This window comes from Pteronotus mesoamericanus, unplaced genomic scaffold (assembly GCF_021234165.1).
Source record: "Pteronotus mesoamericanus isolate MK-2021 breed Mesoamerican mustached bat unplaced genomic scaffold, CSHL_Meso_final contig_221, whole genome shotgun sequence".
Taxonomy (NCBI): Eukaryota; Metazoa; Chordata; class Mammalia; order Chiroptera; family Mormoopidae; genus Pteronotus; species Pteronotus mesoamericanus.
The window spans coordinates 19934215-19957256 of NW_026555092.1; the positions used below are offsets into that span (position 1 = coordinate 19934215).

The following is a 23042-nucleotide window of genomic DNA, read 5'->3' on the forward strand; positions in this document are numbered from 1 at the left end:
AAAAACCAGTGCGGGGTGGGGCAGCATAGAAACTGAGGGATTCTCAGATGTCTCCTCTTAAAGGGCCTGCAACAGACTTAACACTTACGCAGACTCACTCCCTCTGGGCTCCAGGACTGTGGTGGCAGCTTGAAGGGCACCAGTGGCATATGGAGAGAAATGGAAGTGTCTGGCATCTGGGCAAGTGCCCGGAACAGCATCCTCCCAGACAAAACTCCAGAGGCCAGGCAGTGACCACTGTCCCTTTTCTGAGTCAGCCACGCCCAGAGAGCCACAGAGAGGCAACACCATACCCGAGACTCCATCAACTTGGTTCACATGGGTTGCCCTGCCCTGGTGACTACCTAAGACTCTGTTCCATCCAACTTACAGATGAACTTTTGTACAATAGGCCACATTACTAAGACAGGGAGTCAAAGCAGCTCTACCTACTGCATTGAAACAAACATAGGGAGGCTGCCAAAATGAGTAGACAAAGAAATATGGCCCAAATGAAAGAACAGAACAAAACTCAAAAAAAAGGAACTAAACAAAATGGAGATAAGCAATCTATTAGATGCAGAGGTCAAAAAACTGGTTATTAGGATACCCAAGAAACTCACTGGGAACTTCAACAGCATAAAAAAAGACCCAGGCAGAAATGAAGATTACACTAAGTGAAATAAAGAAAGCTTTACGGGGCGGGTGACAGGGGAAAGTGGTGGCAGGTAAATGGAGACAAATGTACTTGAACAATAAAAATAAATTTTAAAAAAATAATAAAAAATAAATAAAGAATCCTTTGGGTGGGGGGCAGGGACCTTTACAGGGAATCAACAGTGGAGTGGATGAAGCCAAGAATCAAATCAATGAATCAATGATTTGGAACACAAGGAAGAAAAATACAGTCAGTCAGAACAACAGGAAGAAAAAAGAATTCACAAAAACAATGGCAGGCTTAGGAACCTCTGGGACATCTTTAAATGTACCAACATCCAAATCATAGGGGTGCCAGAAGGAGAAGAAGAAGAACAAGAAGTTGAAAACTTATTTGAAAAAATAATGAAAGAACACTTCCCTAATACGGTGAAGGAAATAGACATACAAGTCCAGGAAGCACAGAGAGTCCCAAACAAGAGGGACACAAGAGGACCATACCAAGACACATCATAATTAATATACCACAGTTAAAGACAAGAGAGAGAATCTTATAAGCAGTGAGAGAAAAACACAGAGTTACCTACAAAGGACTCTATGCCAGTCCCATAAGACTGTCAGGAGATTTGTCAAGAGAAACTTTGCAGCCTAGAAGGGACTGGCAAGAAGTATTTAAAGCAATGGAAAGCAAGGACTTACAGCCTAGATTACTCTATCCAACAAAGCTATTGTTTAGAATCAAAGGGCAGATAAAGTGCTTCCTAGACAAGGTAAAAAGCTAAAGTAGTTCATCACCACCAAGCCATTATTCTTTGAAATATTAAATGGACTTATTTAAGAAAAAGATCAAAACTATGAATGTGAAAATGGCAATAAATTCACAACTATCAACAGCTGAATCTAAAAAACAAACTAGGCAAACAAGCAGAACAGAAACAGAATCATAGATAATGGAGATCATGTGGAGGGTCACCAGTAGGGGAGAATGGGGGAAAAGGTGCAGGGATTAAAAAGTACAAATTGGTAGGTACCGAATAGACAGGGGGATGTTAAGAACAGTACAGCAGCCCCGGCTGGTGTGGCTCAGTGGATTGAGCGCTGACCTAGGAAGCAAAGGGTTCCCAGTTCAATTACCAGTCAGGGCACATGCCAAGGTTGCGGGCAAGGTCCCCCGTAGGGGGCACACAAGAGGCAACCACACATTGATGTTTCTCTACCTCTTTCTCTCTCCCTTCCCGTCTCTCTAAAAATAAATAAATAAAATCTTTAAGGGGAGGAAGGAAAAAAAAAAAAAGAACAGTACAAGAAAAGGAGTAGCCAAAGAGCTCAAATGTATGACCCATGGAAATGAACTAAGGGGGGATTGCTGGAGGGAGATGGGGTATCAGGTGGAGGGGGTCAAAGGAGAAAATTGGGACAACTGTAATAGAATAACCAATAAAATATACTTTAAAAATTTAAAAAAAAGAGGAATACAACTTGTCTTACATCAAATTTTATAAATAGAACTTCACACTCCCTACATGATAATGAAATAATATATGACATTTTCAAATGAAAAATCAGTTTAAAAAATTTTAAGTTAGGAGCTAAATTAAGGAGTGATTCATGACTTTAAAAAAGAATCAGACCATCACTGGTGGAAATGTAAACCAGTGCAGCAACTTCAGAAAAGCCTGGCAGTGACTCAATTAAACACAGAATTACAATGTGACCCAGCTGTCCCACTCCTCCGCATATGCTCAGGAGAACTGAAAACATATGTCCATACAAAACCTGTACACAAATGGTCAAAGCAGCTTTATTCATAACAGCCCAAAGTTAGAAACAACCCAAATGTCCATCAATTGATGAATAGTTAAATAAACTGTGGAATATCCATACAATGGAATATGATTTGGCCATAAAAATAAATGAAGTATTGATACCTGCTACACATGGATGAACCTTAAAAACAGTATGCTGAGTGAAAGAAGCTACTCCCAAAAGATTACATATTACATGATTTCATTTACATAAAATCTTCAGAATAGGCAACAGAGACATAAAATAGATTAGTGGTTGTTTAGGGCTGAAAGGAATAGGGGGATGGAGGATGGAGGGATGATAGGTTAAGGGTAAATGGTTTCTTTTCAGATTAATGAAAATGTTATAAAATTGACTGTGGTGATGGTTGCACATATCTGTGACTATAATAAAAATATTGCTTTATACACTTCAAAATGGGTAAATTGTATGGGATGTAAACTGTATCTCTATAAAATTTTTAACAGATTGTATTTATTTATTTTGGGGGGAGAAAGAGAGGGATAGAAACATCGATGTGAGAAAGAAACATCAATTGGTTACCTCTTGGACAGGTCCCCAACCAAACCCGCAACCCAAGCATGTGCCCTGACTGGGAATGGAACTGGTGATGCTTCTCTTTGCAGGACGACATCCAACCAACTGAGCCACACCAGTCAAGGCTCAATAAAATTGTTTAAAAAAAATAAATAAATAACAGAACACATCATCCTTCACAGAACTCCTTTAGCTGCAAACTCCTCCAGTACATATTACTCAAAACTCATCACTAATGTACCTGTATTGTTATGGTAAGTTACTCTTTATTTTAAATTTATTAATTTAGGTTTATGAATATGAAGAAAAGTAAATGGTGATCATAAAAACTAGCTCCTGATAAAAAAGAACTGCACATAAACAACCAAATTCCTCTTTTTTTTTAAAGAAAATTTTAAAGAATTTTATATTTAAGAAATGAAGTTCTATATTTAAGCACTCAAGAATACTCTAGAAACAGTACACTGGGATACCAGCAGAGAATCTCATAAAATCCTTGTAGGCTATGCAGTGGAAAGTCAGGGAAATATCCACACCCAAAGAGGGCTTGATGAACTAACCACCATCTCTAATTAGGTACTGCAAAATTCCAACCTATTCCAACTTCAAAACAGGACCAAAGAGAGATCATACGCAGTGTGCAGCACACAGTTTACAGTCAGTCTCCTTCAGGGCTGTCTAGACAATTTCACTACTGGAACAGATCCAGTCCACCAAGCCTACTAGTCTTTGTTGGAAACACTGGACTATCCTCCCTGAAGAACTCTTCCAAAAGAGGTAGAACTTGTCTGTGTCTCCCTAAACCTCCTAACTGTCTTTACTAGCAAGTCATGGCTTATCATCCATGATGTTATCAAAAGTCTCTTTTATATTTAGCTTATTTAACTCATTAAAGAAACCTTTAAGTTCTGGTTTGCCATGCTTATTCATGTTCTTTGGGATGGTGTATTTCTAAATATCATTGCTTTCGAGGACAAAGAAGTGCTTCTATTCAATCCATTGGTTCATGGTAAAGACTTATTGGACATTTCCTTAGCTTCATTATGTGACCAGAACCATGTTAAGTATTCCAAGAGCAAACACAACCTGATTTTAGACAAGGGGCATTTCCTTGCCTTGTTTCCAAAGCTCTTCCGTATGCTATATGTACTTGTTTGACTTTTTTTGGCACCACATTAGCAAACTGAAATGATCTCTAGAGGAATGTCTAAAAACTACCTGGCATAGTGTAGTTGTAATTGCTTGACCCTAAAACAATCACCTTATATTATCCTCTACTGAAACTCAACAGTCACTGTTCCAACTTCTAAGCACGTGTTTTATTCCCTCTCCATTTTTCACACAAAGAAAGTCTGACATCTATGGAAAACACAGTCAGAGGTCTTTACTCCATCTTCTCCTGCCAGGAGTTTGAACTGAATTGTTTTACATGCATGAAACCCATAAACATATTTCATAACAGTCTATTCTTTTCCTAGAACTAAACCTAATATATTTTGCTTTCTCTTGGATTTTTCCCTTTGAAGCAGCCATTATCCTAAAAACATAATCCACACAATTTTTTCTGGTAATACTGTATTTTGCCGTGTATAATGTGTTTTTGGCCCAAACTTTCAGGAAAAAAGCCCTGCATTTAATTTTTTAATTCAATTTTTATCTATATTTAGAAACAAAACTGAGTATCGTATTCCAGGGTATTATTTTGCATATGGATATTGTGATTGTTTTCTAGAGTTACACTTTTAATGCATAAGCATAAATAAAAGAATTAAAAACATTTATATAGATACGGAATTAGTACTACCCATATATAATGCAGACCCTTATTTTTCCCTCAAAAAATTTAGGCAAAAAAGTGCACATTATACATGGCAAAATATGGTATATTTTTCAATCTATATTTGGATAATAACCCTATATCTAGCTAAATCATATAGTTCTCCATAATACTAAAAAGTTGGATTCCACTCCTCAGATAAAATTATCTTTCATGTCTGCTATCGACACACTTCTGCTTATAGAATTTCATTTCTTAAAAATAAAAACTGCTTAGAAGATTGTTCAGTATAATTATCTATAGGCCTGCACTACTAATGTCCTTGCCTGTGCCCTTGAAGAATAATTTCTATTCTGTGGTTCTACTCTATTACAAAAGATTCTAGTTTTTGTGTTTTAGGCAAACATTACTCTGTATTTTTTAAGCTACATTATTTTACTCATGCTATAGCCACCCTCTGAGATTTCCAAGGCATTTGTATGGATTAGGGTCCTACTTTGCTTCCATACATTGACTTTAAGTAAACTCTGGTACTCCCACTACTAACAGGAATGCTTTCCTACATTCTTACAATTTCACCGTCTAGTTCTCAATTACAAATCTGTTCTTCTGCCTCTAATGTCTTTAGTGCCAGTAGTAATCTGATGCTGGTTGTTACCTCCCATATGGGCCCACACTACTTACACGAGGTGTTGATCACGGATCTTGCGCAGCTGGATCAGGTCAGGTTTGATACTGTTCATTTTTTTATCTATTTCCCGGTTGTCCAAAGCTTGTTTCTTCAAATCCTGCTCTAGACGCATTTTGCTATCATGAATCTCACCCAGCCGTGATTTCAATTTGTCATAATTCATCATAATTCTGTGAAAATATTTGACATGTTAAGGCTAAAATAGAAACCAGACAGGGGCATTCTACAGTGTGAACACCACCACAACCCTAATATTTTAAGTGCAGTCAATATCCGCTGTTTTTACCTGGCCTATATCCATTCCCACTCTTCTGGTAATAGCACCTTGATGGTGCCTAATGGGTTCCCTGCCCCATCTCATTTTCACAGGCGAAGAACCACACAACCCAGGCTGGACAATAAAGTATTCCATTTTAACTGGGGGTGATGAACACTCAATACATAAACAGATGTACATGATGTAAGCATTCAGTGGAGGTCAAGAATGTACTATAGGAATGAAAAGGCAGCTATAGCACCTGTTGGTGCACACTCACAGGCATGTGCATTACTGTTGGTGGCCTTCATTCTTAGAGTCCTTGGGGGTAATTATCCTTTTGCATTGTAGACTTACTATGTTGGCAGTGGACTTGGACATCAGATATTAGATGAACAGCATGGTGATTGCTGGAGGGAGGTGGAGGAGGGGTGTAGTGGGGATAAATGGTGATGGATGGAGACTTGACTTGGGGTGGTGAACACACAGTACAATGTATAGATGATGTGTTGTGGAATTGTGCACCTGAAACCTGCATAATTTTGTTAACCGATGTCACCCCAATAAATACAATGAAAAGGAAATAAAAAGTATTCCATTCCATCCTATCCATACCCTCAGGCTACAGTGACTGCTGCTTCAGGAATAGCAGTAATACCCAAACTGACTAATCAGAGTCATTTCCAGGACTTTTGCTAGAACTATAGCAAATAGAGATCTTTCCACAGGGGTTGCTAAATTGTGAATATGTATGTGATTCTAAGACTCCTGGCTGCTATACTGCCACCTCATAGGGAAGCCTGTCTGAGGATGAAGCCAACATAGAAGAAAGTGGACCAAAAGACAAGAATGTAAGAGAGAATCCTGATGATCTTGTTTTGCATCAAGTCATGACTGAACAAGTAAAACTATATGTATGATACCAAAAAAATAACACAATATAGCAGTGAAGAGCAATGGCTTTGCAGTCTACCTAAGTCAGCCTACCTAAGTTTGAATCTCTAGCCTGCTACTTACTGTGTGGCTATGGGAAAGTTATTTAAATATTCTGTGCCTTCATTTCCTCTTCTGTTTAAAATGAGTACTTAAATAGCACCTACTTCACTGGGTTACTGTGTAAATTAATTGTGCTGTGGTAGTACATGTAAGGGACTAAACAATGTCTGATACATCTTGGTAAGTACTCAGTACATAATGGCTATAAGCTTTCTAGCACACAAAGTTTTGCTGTGCTCTGAACCCTTAAGGTAACAATTGCCCACACTACTCATTTGTCATTCAATATGTGGTTTTATATTACTATTAAAATGTCATTATGTTACTTTACCTCCCTTTGCAACTAAACAAGTTCTTTTCCATTTCTTCATTATTAATAATTGTCATTTATTGATAGCATATGCCGAGATACACTCACACACAGACACAAGTATGCCTTTCTATATCATGAATATGCATGTATCACTTTAATTCTCACAGTATTTCCAGACGGTATTATCCACAGCGTATGGAGCAGAAAACAGGCTCAAAGAGTTAAGTCAGTCAACCAAGGTCACACAGCTAGTAAATATTCAACACAGAATTCAAGCCCATGATTTCAACCATTAAGCTATACTGCCTCACAGTACTAAGCCCTATTCGTTTGCACACAGAAGTTCACTAACACTTTGGTGCTAACATGAGAAATAAATTTGCTTTTCCCTTGCATAGGATTCATTTTTATTTGGTATCCACTTCTTCACTCTTCAACCCACTGTCATATGGCTCAGTCCTCCAATATCCCACTAAATTTGCTTTTACAGTATCTTTTTAGTTGCCGGATCAAATACTTCTCATGCTGCTCATTCTCCCCATGTAATCCCATTTTTAGCGTCTACTATCACCTACACACTTAAGCCTCCCAAATCTTTTCTGTACCAAATTCCAAATCCAACAGCCTTTCAGACAACTCCATCTGGTTTCTCACAGGAACCTCAAAACTCATTGGTTCCAACCCCAAACTCTCCTCATAAACTCTCTATTTTGGTGGATAAGACCATCCCTTAGTGACTCATATCCCTTAGTCACTAGGAATCACCTTTGATTTACCCCACACCTACCATTTCTGCTCAAGCCTCAAGTCCTCAGTATTTCCATTAACTCCACCTCCTTTCCTGCTCTGATTCAGGCCCCCACCATCTTTTAACTTGATGATCACAAGACTGCCATCAGCTGTGATAGTCAGGTTGCCATTCCCTGCCCACGGTCTTGTTCCACCTCCAGTTTACTCTCAGACTGCTGCTATTGATTTCCAGTAAAACAAATATTCAATGAGCACCACTATATACACTCCAGCACCATAACAGGTGCTACAACTAACAGGGAAAATAGGCCAACATCCTTACTTTCAACAAGCTTACAGTTAAGTGAATGGGACATTCAGTTAACGTTACAGTAGGGATCAGGACCAGATACTGTAGGGGTAAGGACAAAAAGCCCCCATATCAGTCTAGGTAGTCAGGGAAGATTTTCTAGAAAAAGTCATGTCTAAGCTGAGTCCTAAAGGGTGAGCAGGAGTTAACATTTAAAAGAACAGGGAAAGAACACAGAAGAGGGTAGGTTCAGTTTGGTGCCACAGGTGGGAACAGCAAATATTTCCATATGGAAGGACTGTGAAGTGTGAGGGGTAAAAGCAAACATGACAGAGAATATTGGGGAAGAAAAGACATCTTCTCTCACTGATGTTCTTGGAGGTATTTCAGCTAGATTTACCGTTCAATTTCCTTTTCATTCCCTTCTCTACGAAATCGCTCAATGTATTCTTTGCGATATTGTTCCTGTGTGTGACACTGCTCTTCAAATATTTTAATTGTTTCATTAAAGGCTTCAATTGCAGTCCGCTTCATCTGTATTTCCTATAGGAAAGAAAAAGAAAGACATGCACTTCATTTTTTTCTTTTTTTTTAACTTTGTTATAATTCCATGTAAGACAACTCAGAAGTCTAAAACAGTGATTTTTTACCTTTTTCATCTCATGGCACACATAAACTACTAAAAATCTGTGGCACACCAAAAAATGTATTTTTTGCTGATTTGACAAAAAGTAAGTATAATTTTGATTCATTTACACTGGATGACTATTGTTGTGTTGGCTGTTGTCATTTTTTATTTGACAACCTAAGGGAAAAGAGGTCAATGCTTCTGACTAAATAGTCAGGTGTTGCATGTTTTAAAAATTCTTGTGCCCTGGCCATGTGGCTCAGTTGGTTGAACATTGTCCTGTGCACCAAAAGGTTGCAAGTTAGACTGCCTGCCAGAGCACTTACCTAGGTTGCATATTCATTCTCCAGTCGGGGAGTGTACAGGAGGCAACCAATCAATGTTTCTCCCTCTCTCTCTCTCTCTTTAACATCAGTAAAATCAACAAACATATCCTCTCTCTCTCTCTAAAACCTATAAACATATCCTTGGGTGAGGATTAAAAAATAAAGAAATAAGTAAAAATTTCCATGGTACACTTGCTGAAAAATCACTGGACTAAAAACAAGACCCTTTACTTATCTCCTATTCTTATTACTTAAAAGCAAAATGCATCACCAAACCCTAAAATAAAAGAACTATTACCTGAAGTATAGCTGAGAATACAGAAAGCCTTCTACTCTGCTAAGAGGGATTAACCCTGAACAACTTGAAGACTAGGATGAAGTTCTGCCTTTGCACCAATTGCAGTGCTGACCCCGAGAAGATGCTGAAGGAGTAAGTGGATAGAGCAGAGGAGCACCAACGTGCAAAGCCTTATTCCCAGAAGAGCGCTATAAAGTCTAGAGCCCTACAACGTCTATTTATTCTTACTTTCATTTCTAAAGCATGTAGTTTTTCAGATTCATCAGCAGATTAATCTAATTAGAAGCAGAAAATGAAAGAGGGAAGAATTAGCTGCTAAAATCAGATGCAGAGTAAGATGAAAAACTAAAAACTCCATTGAACAAAAGGACAATAGGCTATAAGCCTTTCGCACTAGGGTAGGCAGTCCCATACATTTCAGTGAGCTCTGAGGGCATCTGTTGACTTTAGCATGACTATCCTGAATGTTCACAATCTTTTAAGTTTTGGTGCTTATGATATAGTTCCTCAACCATCCAGCATTGATTAATTTCAACAAATGATTGCTGAAAATCCACGATACAGAAAGTACCATGTGGTGATAATGATGAAGAGCAGGATTTGGAATACCCAGGTGAAATAGATTTCTAAACTTTAATAGGTTTTGTTTCACATGAGGGTAGAGGAAATTAAGTGGGGTGAATTAGTTATTTATTGCTTTACAGAGGCTTCATAGAGAAGGCAATATTTGAGTTAGGTCTTAAAAGAACTGGCCTAGGGGGAAAATTCAACATTGCACATAGTTGGCATGGCACAGCATGGACATGAAATAATAGGGGATGTTCAGGGATAAGCAATTGCTCACTAGGGTTGGAACATAAAGGGATTGGCTGATGAGGGAAGTTCAAACATTCATTATGTTCCATATAGTTCAGGTTATATCACACATTTCTCAAAAAGTACTGTAAACTTACTGGAATGCCCATATCTACATATTTAGCTACACATTCTACAACTCTGAAATTACAGTGGAGGGTTTTGACTCCCTTGCAAAGTTAGAAATTACCCACAAAGTTCTGGCCCTGTATCTTCAAAGAAAACACCAATAGTTTAGACTCTACTAACACTGGAATATGTATTGTAGATAGGGCAGCAAAACAGAAAGGTATTTGGTATTACTGCCAAAGCAGCAGCTCCCCCACAAACAATGCCGTTATACCTACCACCAAAACTATAAACCTACCCACATCTACCCCCTTTTCTTCCTCTTGCTTTTATTTACTTGTTCTCTGGCTCTCATCTCCTCTTCCTTTCTCAGGTACTTCGTCCATCACATCAGCCAGCCCCTCTTACATCATCAGCTCGCCCAGTCTAATGGTTCCTTCTCATCAACATACAGACAAGTTCTAGTTACACCACTCTGAAAAAAAGATCCCAAACCCTAAATTCTCTCCCAGTCATAGCTAGACTTCTTAAAAATGTTATTTATATAGCTCTTTCCTCATCTCTCATTCACACTCCAACTCACCTTATTTTGGCTTCTGTACTCACCATTCCACAGAGACTGCCCTTCCAAGGCCACCAGTGATCTCACTGCCAAACTCCCGTCTCTTATCCCAATCCATTGTTAAGTCCTATCACTTTTCCTCTTAATTATATGTAATCCAGATGTCAAATATCCCCACATGCCCACTCTGACTTGGGATACACCATCTCTTTCCCATTTTCTGGGAAGAATTCACTTACACCAAAGCAATCTAGATTTTACCTAAGATTTCACAGAAATCCAGAGGACGTATATGACACTAATAAACACTATAACACAAGGAGGTCTATGACACTTACAAACAGAAGAGGTCAATTCTTTAATCGCTCTTTAACACTTACTGTCTCAGCATATCTCCTGTACTACTAATCACTGGATCCCTCCCTCTCCTCCTCCACCTCTCAAAGCTTTACCATGAATGACTTCTGTGCTCAGTCCCTCTCTGAATTTCTCATAGAGAAATTTAGCCCTTTTCTATCTTTGACACACTTGTGGCTTTTTGATTGCCTCCGTCTACCCCCCACACCCAGCTCTCTAACCAGGGATTCCAAGTTCAGAACCCAGTCTCATTTCAGCTGCTCAGAACTCATAATCTGCTGTCAAATCCCCAATAATGCTAAGCATGTTCTCAGCATGTGGAGCTTTCTCTGCTTTCTCCAGCCAAGAGAGCAGAAATGGAGCTCAATACCAAGCCAAAGCTGCATGCAACATTGGCCATTTTTTCTACCCTCTACTCACAGGAGGGTTAGCCCTTCCCTAGGTTCCACTTCATACCATGAATCTGACTCCATGCCCTTGCCAAGGGTGGAATGCTTCTAGTTCATTATCTTCCATAAATTGACTCAACAAATAATTGAACACTAACTCAATGCCAGGCACCATTTGAAGTGTTTAGGATACATACGTGAACAAGTTTAGATAAAGATTTCTGCCCTCTAGGAACTTACAGTTTATGGGGGTACACAGACAATAAATAACAGACATGGTAAATAAGTAAACTACAGTTTGTTAGTAGGTAACAAGTATTACGGGAAAAAAGAAAAGGATAGTGGGAAAGTAAGATTGGAATATGAGTTGCATTTTGAAATAAAGTTGTCAGGTAGGCCTTATTTTGATGACAACATTCAAGCAAAGACTTGAAGGAACTGAGGGGTATGGGCAGGTGCCTATCTATCTGGGAGGTAAGGGAATGTTTTTCAGGCAGGGAAATGGCCAGTGCAAACACACAAAGTTAGAACACATATCTAATATATTCAAGGAACAGCAAGGGGGCTAATGTGGCTGAAGTACAGCAAGAAGAGAGTTTAAGAAATGAGGTCCAGACTTCCCATCAAGATGGCAGCACAGGTTAATAGGGTGCTGGCCTCCCCCCACAACTACATCAAAATTACAACTAAACTACAGAACAACCATCATTCAGAACCGCTTAAGTATGACTGAATGGGAGTCTTACAACTAGGGAATTAGTATGCATAGACTAGGTATTCAACAAATGGTTTTAGATGGTTATATTGAACTTTTTAACCAGATTCTCTGTCTGTCTGTCTGTCTGTCTGTCTGTCTGTCTCCCACACACACTCACTCAAATATAGTTGAGGTTGCCATTATCTCCTTCTCACAGATGGGAACTTTAAACATAGATTCTCTCAAGGGACATAAGCAATTTTTAACATAAGCAGGGTTAGAAAAATCAATCTCCTGAATTCTAATTCAGTTAGTTTTATATATTTTAAGAAGGTAAAACATGCTCACAGAAAGAATAAATCAAATATAAAAGGATATATAGTAAAGGTTAAGTTTTCTACTTTTGGATTCTTACTGCCTTAATGATCTTACCCAGATGATATATCAGTTTCTGACCAGAAACATTCTGAGCACATTTTTATTAACATGTACACATATATCACCCTCTACTCCCTTTCTTTTTTAACCATAAACGAAAGTGTACTATATATATTTTTCTAGAGCTTGCTTTTTTTTTTTTTACTTAATATATCTTAGAAATCACTCAAAATCAGTAAACACAAGACTCCCTCTTTCTTTGAATGGTTATAGAAGACTTCCTTCACCTCCACTGCAGCCAGCTATGATCTGCAGCTATGTCTAGCCAGTAGGAGGAAAGTGGAAGCAGTGTGCGTTTCTAGCAAGTAGCCTTAAAAATAGGAAACACTCCTTTCTCTTTCCTATTCTTCCTTCCTGTTTGCTAGAATGTAGTTGTCATGGCTGATACTGGAGTAAGCCAAAACCACAGAGAGAAAAGCATCTAGACAGAAGAACCCTAAGCCTGCCAATACGTAAAAGAAAAATAAATTTCTAGCTGAAGCCTTTATTATTTTGTTATTTTTTGTCACTTGCAGTAAAACCTTATCCTAGTTAATACTGATATAAAATAAAAAACTGATTTAGGAATGAGAGAAATTTATATCATTAACGTCTCAAAAAGACTATGTAAGATATTAAGACAACTAAAGAATGTCAGGCAAATTAAAGAAAATCTGATATAACTGTAACATTTGCATACTTATTGACCTAAATAACAAAACTATACTAACCTGGGATGTTCTGGTGTATTCTTCATATAGCCTGTCATACTCTTTACTCTTCTCCTGATACTGAGAGTGGTACTCCTGCAGTTTTTTACCTACTGCATCAATGTTATCTTCTTTTACCAACTGATCCTATGCAAGTAAACAAAAGAAATAAAGGATTTTAACAATTCTAACATGAATTTTCACATTTTTTTTACATTTTTTATCTATTTACTTTTAAATTACTACAGTAATTTCTACAGTAAGTTTACGCCACTATATTAATATCAAGTATGCAAAAGCACTGAATTATTTTGTTTACACTAAGATCAGACTTTATATCACAACAAAATAGTTAATACTTTAAAAATTAATAAAGTATAAATAGAAAACATGAAGAAAAGTATTTTTATATAAAGCTAATATACACATGCAACAAACTATTAATAGTTGCCACAAAATAAGTCCTAAAATTCATAAATCTTCAGTAGAAAATTTTAAGATTTTTTTTTTAACTTATAAGCCAGATGAATTAGAATCAAATGATGCTCTTAAATAATAACTTACTAAATAGCTATCAATATCTGTTTTGTAATCATACCTGTTGGTATTTGGACACTGGGTACATCAGTTTCACATCAAGTTTGGGATTGTACTGAGCAAGTGATTCATGATGATAGTGGTTAATGAGCTCCACCACTGAATTAAATGTCAGAGGATCAGAAAAGCCATATTTACCATCTCGATGATAGATCTTTATTAACTTATTATTGCCTCCCTTCCTGTAAACAACAAGACAACAACTGTAGATTTTTTCCCCAACATTCTACTGAAGTACTAATTTCACATGAAGATATAGAAGCTTGATGTCACATAATAAACAAGTTTTATTATGTTGAGGCTAGAACAGGTGAAAAGGTATATAAAATTATGTGTGTAAAATACATACAGTATCATGTTATTTTTACAACTTTTTTGTCTGTAAATATTTTGCTTACAAAAGGTCAACATACTGAAGGTCAAAATAATCACTTAAGAAAAATACTGTAATGTATCTTTAGTTTATTTTCTGAATAAATTATCTAACTTAAATTCTATCAATATATTTTAAAGAAGAACAGAAACAATCTCTTTATGACCCAGAGCTACATGGTTGTATATCTGTGGAGGGAAACAGAAGCCATCTCTATATGAAGGGGGATGACAAACATTTGTCACAAAATCACCAATGATACTCAAGGTTTTACTGTCAATGACCAAACAAAATTAAGTGGCTTGAATGATTTATGACTGAGTAATTTATCTAGACCTTACCTTATTTTGTCTTTTATATTTGCTTATAATTCTTGGAAATTACTATTTAGGCCACATAGCATGTAAATGATTCATTCAGTTGTTTTACGAAGTATAGCTTTGGAAGAGTCATTTACATTATATGAGTATAATTTGACTCTTGAATAGTTTTCACCACTTTTGTTTACTGAGTCCTATCCAATGGTGCCTTAAAACATAATTTGTAACCAAAGCTTAAAATGGCAATGTTTTGTTAAGTCCTTTAAGGTATAATCTAAAATAAAATCAGGTTGAATCACTACACCTTTGCAAAATACAGCACAGTTCCCACTCAACTCTTCTTATAGCAGCATGCAGACTTAATGAGGGGGAAATATACCTCTATATTTATGCCATGCTATTATACATGATAAATGAGGTATTGGGATCTGTGAAAGTTCAAACACAATAGGTTAGAATTTATGGATTGGTTTAAATTAAATAATGCTTTGAAGGTCAGTATTTAGATAGAGGAAAAATCATTCCTATAAAATGTACATTAGAAGGACCGCACATTCATATGCAGTTCCTATAGGTGACTACACCCACACATCTACTCACAATAAACGCAAGCTGGTCTTGCTGCTAAAGCAAAGGTAAAATGCACTCATTCATTCAAAAACAAATATTGAACACCTACTATGTGCCATGAACTATATGACCCTAGGTGAATAAAGTCATAAACAAGCCATCTATAGTCCATGCTTGCATGAAACTTGCATGAGAAACATATCTCCATCTTTAAGCTTACAAAGAGGATAAAAGAATATCTCATCAAGATAGAACATAAAAATAAACTATCAAATGGTAATAGGTCCTATGGAAAAAAAATCTTAGGGTAAAAGTAAGAGATTGTTCTGGGAATGAAGGAATTTCTATTTTATATATGTTGCACAAGGAAAACCACTCTGTTCAAAGTCCTAAACTAAGTGAGAGAACTAGCACAGCAGATATCTGGGGGGAAAGTTTTCCAGGCAGAAGGAAACAACAGTGCAAAGCCCCTGTGCTAGAAGCAAGCTTGACAGACTCGGAAAAACAGCAAGGAGGCCAGTGATGCTCAGGGTGAATAAGAAATAAGGAGAGTAGTAGAAGATGAAGTTAGAGATGTAAAAGGAGCTTAGATCATTTAACAGCATATAGGCCACTGAAAGGATTCTGGCTCTTACTGAATAAAATGGGAGGAGACAATACAGTTTTGAGCAGAATGATATCATCTATCTCATGTTTTAAAAGGCTCACTCTAGCTGCTGGATTGAGAACAGACCATGCAAAGTGGGCAGAAGTAGAAGTAAAAAGATCAATTGGAAGACTATTAAAATAATCTAAATAAGAGAAGATGATGTCTTGAACAAGGGTAATAGCAATGGAGACATTGAAAAATGGTGGGATTCTGAATATACAGGGTCCAGCACAAGTAAAACCCCTTTTTTATTACAAAATCGTAAGCATGTAATTCTGTAACATAACAATATTACACCCAACCACACCATATGACATTTTAGGTGACATGTTCAAAATAAAACTATAAATTATTACACCCATAACCTACCAACCACACTCAAGCAGGTACTATTTCTGCCAGATCCTGTATTTTGAAGAGAGCTGAAAGAATGTGCAAATGGCTTGTATTAATAAGGGTATGAGAAAAAGAGACAAAATGATTTCAAGGTTTTTATCTTAAGCAATTAGAAGAATGGAACTGTCATTTATTGAAAATTAAGAAGGCCATATTTTTTTTTTTAAACCACATTTAAAGAGGAAAAAACATCTTGCTTTCAGACAGGTTAGGCGTGAGATGCCTAGTGAACATCTGAGAGCAGATGACTGATTCCACAACCTACTGGAAGAATCTAAAGTTCAGAAGAAGGTTTGGGCCAGAGGTATAAAAACAGTCATCACCCTATAGATGTTACCTGAAAATAAGCACAGCTAACCAAGAAAAGAGGTTCAAGGTCTAGGCCCTCGGGTTCACCAGTGTTTACTGGTCAGGCGAAATGAGGAAGAACCAGCAAAGGAACTCGAGAGAGAACAATTAATGAAGTAAAAGGAGAACTAAGAGTTTTTAAAAACAATTTTTTAAAAGCATTTCAACAAAGAGAAAATGTTCAACTGGGTAAATGACTTGGGGCTTGACAAAATAGAGATCACTAAGTGACCTTGACAAAATGGTTTCACTATCTTGAAGAATACTGCTGTAAATTAAGAGCAGGAAAATAGGGAAATACCTGGAAAGAGAAACAGGGTCAAGGGAATTTTTTTAATTTATTATTCTTAAATGAGAGAGTAGAGCATATTTATATGCTAATAGAATGACTTCGTGAAAAGACAAAAACATTGATCCATAAAAAGACAACATAACTCCCAAGGCAAATGTCCTTGAATAGATTAGATAGAGATGGGATCCCCTCCACAGAAAGAGGTAGGTCATGAACAGTCAGCCTCCCTCTGGAACAGGAGAAAGGCAGTCTTCACATTTAAGTGCAAATATGTTAATAGCTGGGCGATAGTAGCATAAGATCTCTTCTGACAGCTTTTGTGTTCTCAGCAACTTCTGCAGGTAGAAGGGGGAAGTTGTGTTGTTGATTGGAAGAGAAAAAAGGAACATGTGAAACTGTCATCTAGGAAAGTGGGAAAGCAAATGGTCTGGGGAGATGCAGAAATTCATCTGGGCAGTACTAAAGTCCTGCTTAAGATCTGTCACAAACTTAACTGTGAGACTGATGGGGGACTCAAATGTTAGAAAATTTTTAGTTCCAGGAAATAGCTAATAAGCTTAGTAATCAATGCATGTAAAAAGCTATTGTTTCAGGAACTGAAGGTATGACCCACCTCAACTCCAGGAGACCATAAGCAGTTCCACCTTTGTGCCTCAGGAGGACTGCAAGCGATCAAGATGGTATCTGAGCCATTGTGCTCCAGGATGAGAGGCCCACCACCCACCTCCCAGGGCACAGATGAAAGAATACTGCAGCTTTTATCTGATTAGCTTTTTTCCTGAATTCCAAACCCCTTACCTATACTTTTCTTTTCCATTATAAAAAGGGTCAGTTTAAAATGGAATTTAAGATGGTCTGTTAGGGTATAAACCATAGCAGTCTTAGATCTGGCCATCTGAATAAAGTGTCCACAAAGATTCATCCCCTGTCTCTGCTTATTGGATCTGCTTGGTGACAGGCAGCACGAACACGGGCTTTTACAGTTTCAAAACCAGTCAGCATGGTGTATTTTTCTTTAAAGTTAGCTATCCAGGTATAGGCAGGAAAAGAAAGAGTTGAACCTGACAAGTGTTGGAATATAGTTAGGTGACCAAAATGGAGGGAGAGAGAAGCACATTTGTTGAGGATACATTCACAAGGGTAATTTTAACAATGGACCATGGACTCTTTAAGTAGAATAGAGGGGAGTGAAGATATGAAGAAACTGGGGAATTGTGAATTTTTCATTATGTCTCTTTCTCTCACTAATCTTGAACCAATCATGATATTCCTTCTTGCATCCTAGCATCTGGCCCAATGCCTCGCAGATTCCTAAAGATCTGTTAACTATCCAGATTTTCTACAATGAATACTATTTACTGATTTTAAAGGTAGTTATTGAATTGAAAAACCTCTATTTGATCACCTACTCTCTCCAGTCCGATTTTACTCTCACTGCTCTCTGAGGATCACCAATGACTTTTACCAATTGAGACTCTGCCCCATCCCTCTACCCCAGGCTCAGTTTCTTTGCAGTGACTGAAATTCCTATTCTCCCTTCCTTCTCGCCCCCACTCACATCCTTCTTAGTATTTCATCCTCCCATGACTTCTGTGACATTCTTTTCTTTCAGCCTCTTAAAATGCTCTTTAACTGCTTCCTTCCTTCTACTAAACAGTAATTCCCTAAAAGAATTTGCCTGGAGCCTCTACCCTCTTTCCCCATATATTCTATGTAGATGATACTGAATCTTTTTCTGGCTACATATTTTCTCCTAGGCACCAAACTATACTTCTGAATCTAGTCTAGATATATTTTTACCTAGACGTTCTGGTGCAGCTAAAAATTAACATCTTCGCTACTTCCCCAATAAAACACTGTTCCTGACAGTGCTTCCTATTTCTATAAATGGCACATTCATGATAAGCCCAGCAGGCTTGAACCACCTTCAACTAACTCCCTCTCAACCTCATATGTATTTCATTAACAAAATTCCTTTTGCTTCTTAGCTCCCCACTACCTTACTTTGACTCAACTCCTTTCTTAGAGCAACTGTCCTAGGAATAGTGTATTCAGTCTTTCAATCATGTCACTCCCTTTGTTAAAACCCTTTATTATTATTATTTTTTTTACACTTAGAAATAAAATTCAAATTCCTTACCATGGCTCACTAGGCTCTCTGTACCTGGCTTCTTCCCACTTCCAACTTCATCTCCTACCACTCTGTGGTTTACACTGTAAGCCAGCCACCATGGTCTTTATATTCAATGGATCCACCAAATCTTCCCAAAATCAGTGTCTGCATTTTCTCTTCCCTCTCCCTAGAACACTTTTCTGGCTGGGTCTTTCTAATCCTTAGGTTTTCAGAGGTCATATCCTCACAGAGGTCCTCCTCAAAACTATCTTAAATTCCCTTTCCTCATATTCTCTATCATATAACCCTTTTTATTTCCTATATAACACTCCGTAATTGTGACACCTCTTTTTTAAAAAATTTGTTTTAATTGATTTTTAGAGAGAGAGAGGAAGGGACAGACAGAGAGAAGCATCGATATGCGAGAGAAACACTAATCAATTGCCTCCTATAAGTGTCCCAACTGGGGATTGAACCTGCAACCTAGGTATGTACCCTGGCTAGGCATCAGGAATTGAACCCACAACTTTCTGGTGCACAGGACAACACTCCAACCAAGCCACCCAGCTAGGAACTGCCTACCCCAACTTCTATCCCCACCCCTGAACATAAACACTATAAACAAGAAACCGTATTTGGCTTGTTCATCATTTCCTTTTCCTACAGCAGTACATATTAACACTGTGGGCAATTAATAAATATTAAAAGATTAAAGAATAAAACTTCATCTGGATCACCATTACCTCTTAATTCTTAATAGCCTTCTAACTCTACTAGTTAATATCTATCCTCTTTTATTCTTTCTATTCAACTATAGCCTGTGCATATTAACTTCCCTGCTGAAAAAATGGCAATAGTTCCCCTTGCCTATTTACAACATTAAATACAAACTCCAAATTTTAGAATTCAAGGCCCTCTTCAACATGACTCTTTTCCAACTTTCTATCCTTCTATACCCCCATCACTTTTTCCTCTTTGTAAACTCTACCCACTAACCAAACGGGACTGCATCTCACTGAACAGGGCTCTATATTTTCTCACCTCTTTATCTTTTTCCTATTGTTATCTAATCCTGCAAACACTCCCCCCAACTTTCTATATATCCAAACCTATTCCCTTTTTCAAAATACATTACAAATGCAATTTCTTCCATGATGAATAGCTTTTTATATCCTTTCAATCAGCTATCTCTTATCCTCTTTTAAGCCCTCAAAGCACACTCTTTGTACTTCTTCTGTTATTTTACTTTAAATCAAAGCATTTTTTATTCCCTTTACCCTCACTTGACTATCTTCCTTGGAACAAAAATTTTAACTCATTGTTAGCTTTTCTGCAGAGCTAGTATTCTGCATGACTAGTTCTGAGCTATGAGTATTTACTAAATTGAATTAAGACCAGCACTTTCCTGCGTAGCAAGAAAAAAATCTATCAAGGCCCTGCTCAAGGAGGTGTAGGAAGGAGACCAAGAACAGGTTAAATAGAGTTTTGTTAAGTTAGAATAAAATATAAATTCTCTACCTTAGATGTAGCAGAGAAACTCTTAAAAAGTTTTAAGCAAAGGAGTAATCAGATTCGTATCTTAAAATTACCACTCAGTTGCTGTGCAGAAAATGGTCAACAGTGTTGGGAAAGATGAGAAATTTTAAGATGCTTGGAGCCCTGCTAGGAGATGACTGCAAAAGATGAAGCAAGAGAATGGTAGCTTAGATTTAGATGGTGACGTATGAAAAGACTATGAATATAAATTTGGAATTGGCAGGACTTGTTTAACAATGAATTAGACGTGAGGGTGAGAGAGAGGGAAAAAGACTTAAGGCTTGAGTAACTGTAGACATAGTGGTTCTATTTCTTAAAAAAGTGAAGACTACAGGAGAAACAGCTGGGGCGGGGGGTGGGGAGCGGGAATTAGGCTTGAAATAAAAAATTCTGAATTGACCATGTTAAAATTAGCATATCCCCTAGTTTTCTAGTGGCAAAAGCAAGCAGGTAACTGGATACATGCATCTGAAGTTCTGAAGGTCAGAGCTGGAGATAAGGTTTATGAATCATCACCACCTAATTATATATTAAAACCATGGGACAAGACAAGCTTCATTGTAGGAGAATGAATACAGAGAAGGCCCAAGTTTGAACTGGGGAACACTTAATATTTAAATATTGAGCAAAGGAGTGGTCTAAAACTATGAAGAAAATCAGAATAATATGGCTAATGCTGCTAACAGGTCAGGTAAGGTAAGAAGAGAGAAGGGCCACCGGTTTAGCAGTCACTGTAGAATGGTAAGACAGAAGTCTGACTAGAGTGGAAAAAAACTGTGTTGAATCAATCAGTGTAAAACATTGATTATTCCTCAGCACAACTGAAGTCCTACGGTATTAACTTCTTAATGTCTTTATCAGAAACTAATACAGTGACTCCAAACTTTTAGCATGAAATATAGGATTATTTTTCTTAAAGACACCAGTATGGAAAGGTGGCAAAGAGCCAGATAAATCTGCCTTTGAGCCCATATGTGTCTTTAGACAAGTTTCTTAACCAGCCTAAGCTTCACTTGCCTCATCTGTAAAATAAATATATTAATACCTACACTTCATAAGGTTGCAGTGAGAAATAAATGTTACATGTAAAATGCTTAGTACAGGAAGTTGTTATTGTTGCTGTTATTATTCTTTATTTTTAAAAAATGACTTTATTGTAATTAGACTATTTTAATTGTTAAAATTAATTGCAGAAATATCTAAAGCAATTTTCCTAATCTTTTAAAATATATATTCTATCTTTGTAAATGTAAAAGGTGAAACATCCCCTGCTTATGAGATTCTATATGCCCATATGGATAGCATGATACAGAGTGAGAACTGCTTTATCTTCTAATTGTCATCATCCCAAAGTTGAGTTTTAACTCTTTAAAGTCTGCATTAAGGAAAGTAATAGGGTTATTAGAGGGGCGGATTCTGAACATACTATTAATAATCTTAGGCTGTGCACATGATTTCTGCTTTACTCATAAGGTCAACAGTACACATCTTATTTTCTTACTAGGGATTTTAGCTTTTTCAATTTATTGCTACATAAAAATAAAAATTGTTGTTATTTTATAAGACATTTAAATATTTAATGTGTAGAAAAAGTTAAACTAAAATTATGTATCTAAATAAAAATATGACAAATGTGTATGTAAAGAATTAAATAAAATACAGAAATCTTTGTATACCCAGAAATAAATAATGCTAGTAAAACACTAACCAAAATACTGCATGATACTTACCGCAAAGTCAAAGTATAATCTCCCTGCATTTTTGTTGAGGCATCTCTGACCAAAAAGGTACCATCTGGCATGTCCCGTAATTTGTCATTTACCTCCTCCCTGAAGAATTATAGAAAAAATGAAAGAAAAAAAAAAAAAAAGGAAGTGTCATTTGTTTTCTTCACATATTATTACTAAGGCTGTTGGGAGGTGGGAATGCCTAAGATTATAGAATCATGGGGCCTTCAGAGGTCATTTAGTTCCTCCTCCTAGATATGTTCATTCTGTTTTGATTTTCAGTGTTATGCAATCTAACGAAGGGCTGTTTGCATCTTAAACTTCTCCAGATTTCAACTGTCTATAGAGGATAGTGTTTCCATTAAGCCTTTAGGGATTCCTTTGGCAGGTCTGAACTTGCAATGTTTCATGAAAAACCAGCAGCTGTTTAGAAAGAAGATTATATTAAAACAACAGTAGCAGCTGTGTCTGATCAGAGGGGAAAAAATTCACAATCTTTCAATATGATATCCTCCAATATGAGTTTATTCTGATAAATTCCTCTGTAGAGCTGGTTTGGGACCTTAAAGAAAAACATTAGAACACTCAAAGAAAATGGCAGGCCATGGAACACCCCTGAATTACAGAACCACAGGGTCTTAAAATATAAGTTGAAATGGTATTTAAATATAATAGAGCCTTTTATTGTACAATGTTTAAATAAAAATTTTCTGATAATATAAAATATATTGTCTTCCTCAAAAAAATTAAATATAGAATTAC

The 23042-nt window shown here is 37.0% G+C and overlaps 1 protein-coding gene across 2 annotated transcripts in view; it reads right to left on the minus strand.

The window, feature by feature from the left end:
- PIK3R3 (phosphoinositide-3-kinase regulatory subunit 3) overlaps window positions 1-23042 on the minus strand; it is an 82363-nt gene that overhangs the window by 16486 nt on the left and 42835 nt on the right. For both annotated transcript variants that reach the window (XM_054572161.1, XM_054572160.1), the window contains exons 3-7: window positions 22284-22382; window positions 13958-14138; window positions 13381-13506; window positions 8452-8594; window positions 5441-5617 (exon numbers count right to left, since the gene is read on the minus strand). In XM_054572161.1, the coding sequence (XP_054428136.1) occupies window positions 5441-5617; window positions 8452-8594; window positions 13381-13506; window positions 13958-14138; window positions 22284-22382 (726 nt within the window). The remainder of the gene's footprint in view (window positions 1-5440; window positions 5618-8451; window positions 8595-13380; window positions 13507-13957; window positions 14139-22283; window positions 22383-23042) is intronic.